This window comes from Ochotona princeps, chromosome 17, assembly GCF_030435755.1.
Source record: "Ochotona princeps isolate mOchPri1 chromosome 17, mOchPri1.hap1, whole genome shotgun sequence".
NCBI lineage: Eukaryota > Metazoa > Chordata > Mammalia > Lagomorpha > Ochotonidae > Ochotona > Ochotona princeps.
This window is the reverse complement of record NC_080848.1, coordinates 40,545,227-40,558,613: the sequence shown is the minus strand read 5'-3', so window position 1 is coordinate 40,558,613 and position 13,387 is coordinate 40,545,227. Positions and strand designations below refer to the sequence as shown.

Sequence of the window (13,387 nt, the reverse complement as noted above, 5' to 3'; positions counted from 1 at the left end):
GCAACACCTGCATCCCACGTGAATGCTAGTTTGAGTCCAGGCTGCTCCACTTCCAATCTAGCTCAACACTAATGCTCCTAGCAAGGTAAGTGATGGTGGCCCAAGTGCCGGGGCCCCTGCCGCCCATGCAAGAGACCTGGGTGTAGCTATGGGCTCCTGGCTTCAGCCTGGGCTCAGCCTTGGCCATTGCTTTTAAGGTATGACGAGCAGATGGGAGGATATTTCTCTCTCTCTCTCTCTCTCTCTCTCTCTCTCTCTCTCTCTCTTTTCCCAGCTTCCCCCCCAAAGGTTACACTTTTACAGACTCACCCCACCACAGACTGAAATTATTATTTTTAAAAAACTGCACCTAAACACGCTTGTTTTTTTTTTTTCTTGCCAACACAATAAAGCCAGCATTACTTTGTATTAGATGGTCTAAGTCACCCGAGAGCATCTGCAAGCCCACGGGAGGACCGGGTGGGTGACTTGAGAGCCCACTCTGGTGCTGTAGATGTTGGTGCCCTGGGGGAGTCCCGGGACCTGCCTGCCACAGGCACGGGAGGGGAGGACTATTGGTAGATTCAACTTTCATAGAAATATTTACCATTGCTACCGCTGACATTCACACTTCATGTTTATCCTTCTCCCCCCCCCCCTTATAATGCTGAATATGAACAACTAAGCAGATTTCACAACCTACCCATGGGTTGTCAAAAATTGCCTAGAATCATCTTGTCATCCCAGCCCCAACAGCCCAGGGCCGTTGCCTCCTGCCCCAGGAAACACTGGTTTAGCTTCCAACCCACCCAGTGTGAGCACAAGGCCACACCAGGCTTTCCCCTGGGCCCAATGGGGCGCTGAAGGCCTTACAGAAGCGAGATAATGACATTCAAAGCCAAGGCAGTGCCCGGGGGCGGGGGGGGAGGGGTTCAGTAGATCAGAGTACAGCCTGCGACACCAATCCAGCTTCGTGCTAAGCAGCCTGGGAAGGCAATGCAGGATGGCCCATGTCCTAGGATTTCTGCCATCTATGTGGGAGACCCAGAGGAACTCCTGGCTTCTGGTTTAGGTCTGGCCAACCCTGGCAATTGCAGCCATTTAGGGAATAAACCATCAGATAAAAGATCTATCTCTACCTTTCAGTCAAATAAGTCAATTTTTTAAGATTTATTTTATTTTTATTTGAAAGGCAGATTTACAGAGGAGAGAGAGAAAAACATCTTCCACCTGTTGGTTCACTCCCTAAATGGCCACAACAGCTAGAGCTGGGCTGGTCTAAAGCCAGAAGCCAGGAGCTTCTTCTAGGTCACCCATGTGGGTGCAGGGTCCCAAAGCCTTGCTTTCATTGCCTTCCCAGGCCACAAACAGGGAGCTGGATCGGAAGTAGAGCCACTGGGACACCAACTGGTGCCCATATGGGATGCTAAACCTCAGGAGGAGGTTTAGCCTATTACACCACAATGCTATCCCCTAGATAAATCTTTTCAGATCAATAAATAACAAAAGGACACTGGCCCATGCACCTGAGCACTGAGTCTGAAACAGCAGCAGTGGTCTCTGAATTGCCAACCCCTGCCCCTCCAACATCTGACTGGGTATTGCAACCTTAGCATGTAGAGTCAAGAGGAAAAACCCATGATACTTTGCAGCCCTGTGTCCAGCAGCTGCAGGCTCCAGGGACATCTGGCTTTTTTTTTTTTTTTTTAACGAAAGGGTAAGTGCTTAACTGTTCAGAGCGCAAAACTCAGCAGCACACTTAGCCCTCCCAGCTTGTATCCCCTTCTCCCAAAGGAGTGAGGGTTAGTGAGCTCACACAGGACACAGCCAAAGGGCTCCCCAAACGTCAGCATTGTTAACTGCTGCTGTCTTTAACATCATGCCTGGCCTTCACATGCTAAATGGACCACAGGGCAAGAGGCCAGGCTGTGAAATCTGTGTAGACAGGTGCAGACTCTCGCTCTGCCAGCCACCCCCTTCCTTGGTTGACATCAGAAGGTATCCGATCTATGCCTACTTGCTTCCCAGAGAGGCCAGTTGCAGGAAAGACTCCAACAAGCACTTGAGGGCTCCCCTGGACCCGTCCCAGAACCCCAGGCTCTGCTCGCCACCCTCTGTGGGTTTGGCAACTTGTGCTCAGCTCCGCCAAGACAAAGCAAGGCTGTAACGGTCCTGCTGGGGTGGCGCTGGCCAAACATCAGGCCTCTCATCAGACACCAAAGGTCAAGGCGAAACGCAGACTTCTGCCCCAGATCCCAACCTCGCCTCAGCAACCTGTAAGGGAACCCAATAAGCCGCTGTGAGCCAGCAAGGACAGGTGAGGGCAGGGCTGCGTGCCGGGACAGGCAGTCTGCTAACAAGGGCAGACGTGCAAAGGGGCTTTGTCCACTGTCAAGGACTGCAAATTGGAGTCTTTCCGCAAAGCCAGGACCGGGTTCACCTTTCCAAGCTATCACAAGCATCTGTTGTTCCTCACCTGGCCCTCGGGAGAGCTCCTCCCCCTCTCAGGCCAGCTGCTGAGGACACCTTGAGAGCAGCTCCACCATCCCAACACCTCACTCCGAGGCTCGGTCACCTCTCCGACGGCCCTGCCTCGCCACTGGCCGCCAGGCCCCGAGAAAGGCTGGGCAGTGGGCCGTGAACAAGGCCCTTTCCTAGCAGGCAACCAGGGCAGTAGGAGTTCACTCATCTGGGTGCCCCCACTCCACTGTTACGCTTAATTAAGTAGACACAAGCATAGGAGTAGGGCCAGCACTGTGGCATAGCGGGTAACGCTACCAGCTGCCATGCCAGCATAGCATATGCACACGAGTTCAAGTCCTGCTCCACTTGTGATCCAGCTCTCTGTTAATGCATCTGGAAAAAGCAACAAAGGATGGCCCAAGTGCTTGGGGCCCTGCACCCACACGAGAAACAGGATGAAGCTCCTGGCTCCTGACTTCAGCCTGGTCCAACACTGGCATTTGTAGCCCATTTGGAGAGTGAACCAACAGATGGAAGCTCTTTCTCTCTCTTTCAAATAAATTTAAAAAAAGTCTTAAAAAAAAAAAAAGAAAAACAATCAGCGGGTTCCTAAGGCAGGCATCACAGGGCCCAATACTAGCCACCACTTCTAAGGGTCCTTTTTTTTAAGAGTTATTTTATTTATTTGAAAGGCAGAGTAGCAGAGAGATGATCCCCGGGGAGACAGAGAAGAACAAGGTCCCCTGCGAGGGGAGGACAGACTCCGAGCACAGAGACCGGAAGGGAAGCTGGTGAGTGGTAGCAAGGACACCTTAGAGGCCCCAGTGCCTTTTATATTATATCAACAAATAAAAAAGCACCTGTATAACAGGAAGAACGATGTGTTGCAAATCTCCTGGGAAAAGCTCCCAGGAAAGAGTGTCAGCTTTACTCCTGCCCTGCCCTGGCTGGAAGTGGGTGGGGGAAGGGTGCGGAGGCCTACCTCGCATTCCCCTGTAACAGAGAAGGGCGGGACTTGGGGGTTATTTTTATTTTTTTAAGCCAGCTCTAAATGCGGCAGAAGGATGCCAGAGCCAGTGACTGGTTTGGGACAGACACATGGGCTCCACAAATAGCCTGGAAGCCCCTCTCGACTGTGAAACCCGAGAGCAGAACACATTCCCCGCAGGGCAAACGGGAAGCCTCCACCATGGCCACAGGGCTACACGGCCCCACACGTCCTGCCCTGGGCTCTGGCTCCGTCCAGTAGGAACAGTGAGAAGGGAGGGGGCAGGCGCCAGCCCACTGGACCTCTGCCATGAAAGGGGCTGGTCTTGCGGGCTACAGGCCCCCAAACGAGCGAATGAACACCTGTCAAGCCAGAGATGCCCACTACGCTGTCAGCACCGCATCACTCACACAAATTAAGCCCCAGCGAAGCTCTGGGACCTTGAATGACTGGGAGGAGGGCAGCACACACCACACTCACTGTAGCCTGAGTCCTGGATACATCTCCGTGCCTTCAAGGTACTTGCTCCCAGAAGTTTCTGGAAAGATCTCCTTCCTGATATTGGGCAAACCCTGAAGCTGATCCCTGAAGCATTGTCTCACCAGCCTTCCTAACCAACCTGGGTGCTGCAAGCTGTTCTCCCGGGAGACCCCAGCTTCTCCTCACCCACCCCACCCTGTGTCCTGTTGAGGGTTTCCCAAGGGAGACTCCTGCACAGGCTTACTGCGCAGGTTCCCCACACAGGCACTGCGCTCCTCTCCCCACACGGCAGCAGGCTCAGGCCAAGGTCTGTGCTCCCCTGTTCACTCTGGGGAAGGAGGAGGAGGTCCTGGGCTAGCCTCCACCACCACCTCCCCAGGCTAGGACCAGGAAAAACATCTGTTTGGAGTCTGCAGGCTCCACAGGCTCCAAGCCGGCGCTGGAAAAGCACTGTCTAGAACTGCTCTGGCTCTGGCAGCTGAGGGGAGCTGTGTTCCCTACAAGCTGGGTGTGGGGCCACCCAACTGGGACCCAGGACATCCTAGCTGAGTCAGGGGCTGGCATTGACCGAGGTGGCCAGAACATGAGCTGGCACCTAAAATGCCAGTTGCAATTTAGGAAATAACTCTCTAAGTGGACCCTGGACTTAACCTCAGTCAGGGCGGTTGCTGGGGCATCCATTTCGGGGCCCAGATCCCACCCACTCTAACAGTCTGATTTTTGACAGTCGCCCTGGCTGGACAACCAGCAGCTGGGCCTCCTCTGGGGAGTCAGCCCCCACCCCCTCACCCCACTAGCTTTGTGCTACAGCAGCAGGCGCTTGGCCCGACTTCCCCGGCGTCTGGATCCAGTTGCACAACTTACTCTTCTGAAGCTGTTTCTGCAATTAGGATGACAGCTAATCCCAAGCAGCCGCGACTAAAGAGGGTTGGAAGTACACAAGGAGTTCTTGTGACCCCAAGGGGACCCAGAGAGTCTAGGCACGCCATCTAAGACGATGCAATGGGCCAGGAAGGATATCGCCCCCCATCCTGTCCTCCCCCTGGGAAAAAAAAAGAGAGAGAGAGACTCGTGCTGAGATGCTTAGAGCCCAAAGCTGCCTCACCCCACCCAGCAAGCAGCCAGAGCACACAGCCTCTGCGCCAGGCACGGCTTCCACTACCAAGTGTGGGTGATGAGATTCCTTGGCATGGTTCTACCCTGGCAGGGCTCAGGGCTTGGGTGGGCCAGGAATAGAGTGAGGAGTGCAGGTCAGCTTCCTTCAACCCAAGCAGCACACGAGATTGCAAGGAAGGCTCAGAGAAGCTAATGTGCAGGGGCTGACAGCACATATGTCCCCAACCCCCAAGGAAAATCAGCCTGGAAGACGGCCACCCTTCTCCTGGACCGTCAGCGAGCCAAGCACCAGGCAGCCCCCACGGCACTTGTCTGTCCCTCATCTTTTCAATGGGCTCAGCCAACAGGAGGCCCTGGCAAGATGCGGGGGGGGTAGGGGGAAGGGGCCAGAGAGTCATCCAGTGGGTCCCTTCTGCAAGCTGGCCACATACATCTGTCCCAAGTCCAATGCCCACTCCACAGTGTTGTCACCCTAGGGTGCTACCCTGTACCTGCCTTGTTCCCCTCCTTCCTTCCCACACGTACACAATGAGAGCTTCGGTGAGGGTCCCTCCATGGCTGGAGTGAGCACCTGTCCTTTCTCCCTCCACTCCCCCCCCAGCACCCTCCTGCCCACTCCCCGCCCTCACAGACCCTGCTCTGCCAACTCCTCTGATGCCACAGGCATTGCTCCCAGCCAGTGCATCAATCCATCCCCAAAACCGGCTTCTGAAACACCCACTTTCTTGTTCCCAGAGCTGGTCCCCGCCTCCCCTAATCTTCTCCTTTGGGAGAAGGACTTAAGAAGACAGGTCCCCACCCAGAACTCATGTTGAGGCTTGGTTCCTGGTGCAACAGTGTTGGTAGGCAGTGTAACCTTTTCGGGGCCACTCAGGTCACAAGTGGCCAGCCAGCTCTCACGATGATCCACGGAGTAGGTGAGCAATCAAGAGAAACAGCTATCACAAAGCACGGGGGTCCCTGCACCCCCTCCCCTCTCACACACAGGCCCACCCAGCCTGAGGCTTTCTGTCAAGCCAGGGCAACACGAGGCCCTCGGTTTTAGACTGCCCAGCCTCTAGACTGTGCGCCAAGACAAACCTCCGTCCCCCATCAATGAACCAGGCCCGGGGATTCTGTTATTGCCACTGAAGACGGATAATGACAACAACAACAAGGCGAGTTCATGGTCAGTGCAGGAACAGCGTTCAGGGATGCAAAGCCCAGTTGTTCAGTGTCCCTGGGGCTCCCCCATCTCCTGCTGACCAGCAACCACAGCTCACCCCTCCTCCTGCCAGGTCTAGAGCTGGCCTCCCAGGCGCCCCGTTCCATGCCCTCCAGAAAACTGGGCGACGGCAAGAACAGAGCCCTCAGAGCAAATCCTCCTGCAGGCCTCAACCTCAGGGTCGCCCAAAGCCTCCCTGTCCTCAAGCACCCCAGCCAGGGCAGGGGTCACAGACCACCCCACGGTGGGGCTAAGCGTTCCAGCATACTCACTCAGCCATGCTGAAGGCCAGCTCGAAGTTCTTCTGCCGCTGCGTGGGGCTCAGTGCGTTGTAGTCAAAGGCGTCGGGGAAGAAGGAGTGCACCAGGGCACAGAAGGCCATGCCATCGCTCCAGCTGGAGGAGAAGTTCTGCAGATCCACGTGCTGCAGGCAGGGCGAGCGGGCCGATGGTGTGGAGGGCACGACAGTTTCCCCGCCCCTCACCCACGTGCTCCCCCCATGCAATCCCACGAGCATGTTTTCCCAGCCCCTGTCCAGCTCAGCCACGCCACATTGCCAGAGTTAGGCTACTCCTGGCTCCTCCTGGCCCCAGCCTATGGAGGGGCACTCTTGAAGGCTGGGACCACTGGGAGGCTCAGTCAGGCCCCTGCCTAGGCTCACCTGGTAGCCCAAGGTCTTGCTGCGGCACCACTCGAGCAAGATCTGCTTGATGCTGCTGGCGCTGGCCACGCCGAAGCTCTGGGACCGCTTCAGCTTGGCCCGGGTCTCACCCTTACCCCTGTGGAGAGAGGCCAGGCCTGGTGTGGGGGCCGCCCCTGCAGCTGCTGCCTCCCAGCCCAGGATCTGTGCCACCTGCTTTACACACCCAGGGGAGATGCTGGATCCACATGCAGCCTTAATGCTCACAGACACAGCCCATACCCTCCTTTGCTGGTCTCTGGTACAATCACCCACTCCCCTCAAGCTCCCCACGGCCAGCTGCCATTTATTTCCCAGCAGGGGTCACTGAGTAACCCCCAACACAGGGGGCCTCTGCCTGACTCCCCTCCACGGGAGGATCCGTACTTGCCGGCCGTATCCTGCTCCCACTTCTCAAACAACGCCTTGCGGGCCTGGGCCCCCGAGGTGCGGGGCAGCGTCTGCGACCTCACCAGCTCCCGACGACGCTCACCCTGGCGCGGGGCCTGAGTCGTGGCTGGCGGCGACAGAGATGGAGGTGACTGAGGTGGTGTCACCAGTGGTGGGCTGAGGAGAGAACCACGGAATGAGGGACACGGTCCTGGTCACACTGCGTCCCCTTATCTCCCCTTGACAAGGTCCTCTTGTCCTCTTGTCTGGCACTGAGCAAGGAGGCAGACAGGTGCACCTGAGGAGGGACTTCCGGGCCAGGATTCTAGCCCCTGTGGGATCTCTGAATTAAAGCAGACCTGGCTGGTAAAAGCTCAACTCAGGAAGGGACGTGGGGCATAACTGCCCCTTGGCAAGTGTCAGGGTCTGGGGAGGGCAGGGGACCCCCTCTGCAGACAAGATGTGTCCCAGCTCCACCAGGATCAGGCTGCCCTCCCTGTCCCAGTTAGATAAGACCCTCCTTGTTCTCCCCTGGCACAATCTGCCAGAAATTCACAATTCAACTTCTATTACTGAAAAGAAAAAAAAAAAAAAAAGCCAAGTCTACCCCTCCCCCAACTCCAGTGCCAAACATAGTGCAGGTGGCAGGTCTGGGGGATGGTGGGTCCAGAAGCCAGAGGAAGGGCCCTGCTGCCCAGCCCAGCTCAGGGCAGCTCTGCATTCCTGCTCCAGCTGTGGCTGGGAGGTATCCAGCTCTGATACTCGCTGTTGCCAGCTAAGATGGAGGAAGACAAAACAGAACATTCTCTTCTCCTTGTTCCTGCAGCGGGGTTTGAGGCCCTCCCCTCCCCACCGTCAGATCTTGGACTGACCTTTCAGGGACCACAGAGAAGCCAAGTGGCAGCCCAAGCTCCCTAAACAAACTCCTCCAACAAGCTCTGTTGTGTCTCTCCTGCCTGCCTAGCTCTGTGGAGACACGAGCCCACAGAGCACACGTGCTCCCAGGATCAGCACCTGGGCCTCCAGCAGACAGCTTGGGCAGCTGGAACGAGGCCCTGACTCACCTGTCATTGCACTTGCCTGCCGTCACCATCCCGTAGCCAGAGCTTGACAGAGACCGCGTAAGAGAGGGAGTCTTATCTGTAGGGTGAAGGGAGGGAGAGAAGTTACAAACCGCAGCTTGCCTCAGCAGCCAGCAGAGGTGAGCACAGAGCAGCGGCATCCAGAGGCCTGCTCTCTGAGGCCACCTGTACCGCGTGACCATCAAACACTGCTCCTAAAGTCCCCTTCTGGGAGCCCAGAGAGCCCCTGTTGGACTCCAGAGGGCTCAGGAGGAGGGGTCTGTGCCATTTGTGCAAGGACAAGGCCACCTTCCAGCCTGAGCTTTGGCCTCTGATCAGAAGTCCCCCATGAGGCCGGGTGCCGTCCCATGCCATTCAGAGCTGGGCTCCCCCAGCACCTGCCCACCCTCTCCCACCTGAGGCAGCTCCGCCCCCACAGCATGCTGCCCCTGCTCCTACCACTGGGACTGGGAGTCCAGGGGGTGGTGGCCTCACTGGGGCTTGGGCTGAAGCCCCCCAGGACTGCAGCAGATGTCGGGGACAGAGCGGCGGCAGAGGTCTCCCCAGAGAACCTCTCGGAGACGCGGGTGATGGCCGTGACTGGCTGGTGGGGCTGCCGCAAGGAGAGACTCACGGGGCGAGGCTTGGAGGGTCCCGGGGTCGGGAAGGTCTGTGCAACCTCAGTGGGGCTGTCACCTGGACCTGCAATGTGGGATCAGCAGGAGAGCTCAGCTGTGATGGCCACCTCCTCTGGGAAGGCCTCCATACTCACTCTAGACTCCCTGGCCTCCCCCACTGGGGCTGTCCTCCTCCAACCAGAGCTGCCCCTTCCTAGTGTCCATGGTAGCTGCTACAATCAATACCAGTTGATGTGGTACTCCAGTACCCACCCTTTTTAGTGCTAAGACCACTCCTTAGTCCCTGCTTACTTTCCTCCAGGAACAGGAAGCTCACTACTTCCCTAATTTTCCCCTTTCCCTCTGGGTCTAAGAAGTTCCATTTCATTCTGAACGAGGCGCTCTCCTGGTAGCTGTTGCCTGTTGGGGTTCATTCTCACAGTCTCCCCTCCCCCAGTCAAAGGACAACCTGGTACAGACAGTGGGCAAGGCCTTGACCCCCTTGGCCTCCCAGCAGCCCTCCTCTGCTCTGAGTCCGTACCTGCCCCGGGCAGGTGCCCATTGTCCAGGATGCACGAGTTGGAGGTCCTCCTCATCTCCAGCTCACTGGTGTCCTCGTGATCCACACTCTACAGAGACACACACACCACTGAGGCCGCGACATCAGGAGCCAGCTCCCCACCACACAGATCCCCCCAAGCCCCCAGAAGGGACAGGCATGGATCAAGGTCACACAGCAAGCTGGGATGGCCACACCCCAAACTGCTGAGTCCCTGAGATCCCTGGGCCCAAGACAAAGTCCATAGAGGCTGAGGCAAAATCTGGATGGAGGTTCCAAAGGAGCAAGTGAGGGTGCCACCCCTCCCCTCAGGCAAGACCAGTGGCCCGCAGTGCAGGGAGCAGGAGGAAGCCAGAAACACAAGGTCCCCCTAGGCTGTGGACCCCCCACATGGAGCCCTCCCTCTATGTGGGACACAGGAATCCCCAGGTGCAGGCACAGGTACAGGGCTGATTGGCTCCCCTACACCTGGGATTGTGGGCAGGGAGGGGAGAGACGGAGAACTAAGCCCACTGCACACACACAAGGGCTGTGGGCAAGGGACAGATGGAGAGCCAAGACTGACGGCCAGCGGGAAAGCCCAGGATCCTGGCTGGTGGCCAACCCATCATGTGCCTTGGTCCTCATCATGTCCCCTCTGGCCCTCAGCATCCTTGTTCAAGAAACAGGTCACCAAAAACCATTCAGATGTCTCTCAAGCAGCAGGCCCTGGTCCCCACACGCCTCTTTGGCCAACTTGCTCTACTCTCCCTGGTGGGGGATAACAGATACTCTCCCTGGTGGGGGATAACAGACCCATTCCACAAATGGCATCCACAGGCTCAGAGAGGCACTGCCCAAGGTCACACAGTCTCCAGATATGGCCAAGAAGAGAGCTCCCCTCCTTCCAGGCAGGGGGTGGGGAGGGTTGAGCATGCCTGTGGGGCCAGGTGGTAGGGGTCTGTCTGGCATGAGGGACCAGGAGAGACACCATCCAGGGACTATTAAGAGTGTGGCTTCAGAGTTTGACAGTGCCCGTTCTAGGCACCTCCAGGCCGACTCCCGAGGCCTGCAAGCTTCCCAAACAACAGCTCAGCCCTGGGCCCAGACAGCCCAGCCCCTCTTGTCAGCTATGGTGGAAGGAGGAGTCAGCCCTACAGGGAGGCCAAGCCCTAAGGATGCCCAGCAGGGTGGGAGCGGGGGAGCTTCTGGGAAGCAGAGGCACCTGAGCCAAGTCCAGAGTGAGCCAGGAGGATCAGGAGGGATCAGGAGGGGAGGCGTTGGCAGCAGCATGACCAGTGTCTGCACAGGTCGTGGGCACTGGGATCACGCATTCACACATGCCCAGGACGTGGGCAGTTGGGACAGCACGGTGCAGCCCAAGTTGCCCACCCCGAGGGTTTGGATGTGACTCCTTAGACACCCCAACTGTTTGAGAAGCCCCCTCCAGGAGCCAGCAGGAGGCTGGCACTGGAAGGCGACAGGCACTGGCAGGGCAGAGCAGGGTTGGGGGTGACAAGGATTGGTGTTTGGGACATGATGTGTACCCTGGGACATCAGAATGAGAAATGAAGAAATGATAGTCGCAGGCCCTCAGTGGGTACTGGGGGCCTGGGATGAGGCATTTCAATTTCAGAAAGCAGGAGAGGCCTGTGGGGCTGGAGAGTGAGAAGGAGAAGACAGAAGGACCTCAACAGAACACGGAGGAAGCTTGGATGCAAAGAAGTCAGTACCCGAGGGCAAGGCAAACTCTAAACAACACTCATGGGTTTCCATAGGCAAGAGGTCAGCTGCAGTAAGACAGAGAAGCACCAGCCCAGGAAAGGGCAAAGAGGCCAGTTGAGAGACCACCTGCCGGTGCCCAGGAGGTGGGAGAGGGCAAGACTCAGAGCCCAGGAGAGCCTCCAGGAAGAGGCCAGGAGAATGTGCTGGGTTGCTCCCAGCACTCCAGACAGAGGGGTGGCAAGGGGTACCCAGAACTACACCCCAGCACCACACCCCAGCACCCCTGCCACCAGGGCTTGCTCAGCTCAAGGGCAGTGGGGTGATGGTGGGGGGATCTCCTGGTCCCTTCACCCTTCCAGCTCTGGTCCCACAGGTTCCACAGGTCCCTGTAGGCTGATGGCGAAACCATTTTCCCAGGAATGTGGGTCTCTCTAGGGCCTCCTAGATGCCTCCTTCCCACAGCACCCTGCTTCCTTGAAGCTGGGCCATGCCCCAGGCAACCAGACAGGAAGTAGATTCTGCAGCAGTTCTGCAAAAGGGTATCAACAAGAGGTGGGGAGTGGTGGGCCTGACCACCTCCCCCCCACATACACTCCTTCCCTGGGGGCAAGGGCTATTCCAGATCCCTCAGGGCCAGGTTGGAGAGCGGGGTACCCCTGAACTCACACTGTACCTGTGCTGCCCCAAGCCCGACTCATCCCAGGACCTGGGCTGGGGGTCGGGGGCTTGGCTGTCTCAGCCAGGTAACAGGGGGAAGTAGATCGAGGCCGGGGAATCTTCGCAAGGGCAGCGCCTGGCACGCTGCAGCCAGACCATGCTACCCTCCCTCCCAGGGTCCCAGCTCACCTTAGAGACTGATTTGCTCCTGCAGGGGTGCGGTGGCCTGGGGAAGGAAGCCACAGCCCTGCGCAGCGGCTGGGTCCTCAGCTGGCCTGCACACCTCCCCCCACACCCCACTCCTGCCAAACTCTCCAACCTCAGCTTTGTTTTAAGAGGGAAGAGAGCTTGGGAGTGAGAGGGACAGGACCCTCTTGCTGGGAGAGAAATAACACAGCCCTCCCAGGTGCTGCCTGACCCTCCCCCACAACTCCCGTCCCTGGTCAGACAGAGCCCCTGGACCCACATGCCCATCCAATACCACCCCTAGAGGGCCAGACTGCCCCCTGCCCCCACAGAGAAGGCAGCTCCCACCACCGCGGGCCCCACTGCCCTCCCACCAAGGACTCCATCCGCTGTGTCGCTAAGCACTCCACTCGCTTATCGCCCAGTGTGTCAGGGAAAGGAAGGCAGATAAAACGGGTCTGTTTTCTGTCACGGCTGGCCCTCCAACACCCAGCTCCTGGCAGCTGTTCCCATGGGACTCCACCGCCTCGGCCCTGGGGACCCAGTGGCTCCTGCGAAGCCATCGATGACATTTCCAGACACTCCCCATCCCCAGCCTCCTGGGGCCCAGGCCTGGGCTCAGGTTGCCCCATCCTCCCACCCCCACTCCAGCTGGCTCACGGCAGCAGCTCTCCTGCTGCCCGACTAGGGCACACACAAAGCCCAGTGAAGCCTGGGCTAATCCTCTTGGTTTAAACACAGGGAAACTGAGTTCAGCTGGGAGGAAAGGCCCATAGCACCCCGCAGCAAATGCTCCCAGAGTATCTTCTGTCTGCTCCAGGGTCTTGAGCCTCCTGCAGGAAGTCTACTCTGATTCCTCCTCCTATGGTCCCTTCTCCCTTGCCACACTTCCTTGCCAGTCCATGCCAGAACATGGCCAAGGGCTCTGCATTCATACACTGAGTTCAGGACATTCTGTGCGAATCGATCAACCCACCTTCCACTCCCGCGGGCCAGGATGAACAACCAAAGGAACTCTAAATGCCACCAATGCCACGAGACCCTTCCACAGAACAATCAGCCCCATCTACCACTGGGCCATGGGCACAGATAAGACCATGATGTGCAGGCCCCTGCCTAGAGCGTGAGACGCCAGCCAAGCAACTATGTGGCACCCAGCTATGAGTGACCACGTCCTTGGTCCACACCCCAGCCTCACCCTGTAGCCCCAATCCTTAGCCACATCACAAGCTGCTGCTCACCGCACAGGAGCCAGAACATGTGTGTGGCTCCACACAGCCCTGCTCGCTGCTTGGCTCAGGGCT

The 13,387-nt window shown here is 57.7% G+C and overlaps 1 protein-coding gene across 2 annotated transcripts in view; it reads right to left on the bottom strand.

The window, feature by feature from the left end:
* SMTNL2 (smoothelin like 2) overlaps positions 1-13,387 on the bottom strand; it is a 44,498-nt gene that overhangs the window by 1,702 nt on the left and 29,409 nt on the right. For both annotated transcript variants that reach the window (XM_058675924.1, XM_004593985.2), the window contains 6 exons: positions 9,519-9,606; positions 8,820-9,062; positions 8,364-8,439; positions 7,297-7,476; positions 6,892-7,009; positions 6,503-6,654 (listed from right to left, as the gene is read on the bottom strand). In XM_058675924.1, coding sequence (XP_058531907.1) covers positions 6,503-6,654; positions 6,892-7,009; positions 7,297-7,476; positions 8,364-8,439; positions 8,820-9,062; positions 9,519-9,573 — 824 coding nt within the window. In that variant the 5' untranslated portion in view covers positions 9,574-9,606. The remainder of the gene's footprint in view (positions 1-6,502; positions 6,655-6,891; positions 7,010-7,296; positions 7,477-8,363; positions 8,440-8,819; positions 9,063-9,518; positions 9,607-13,387) is intronic.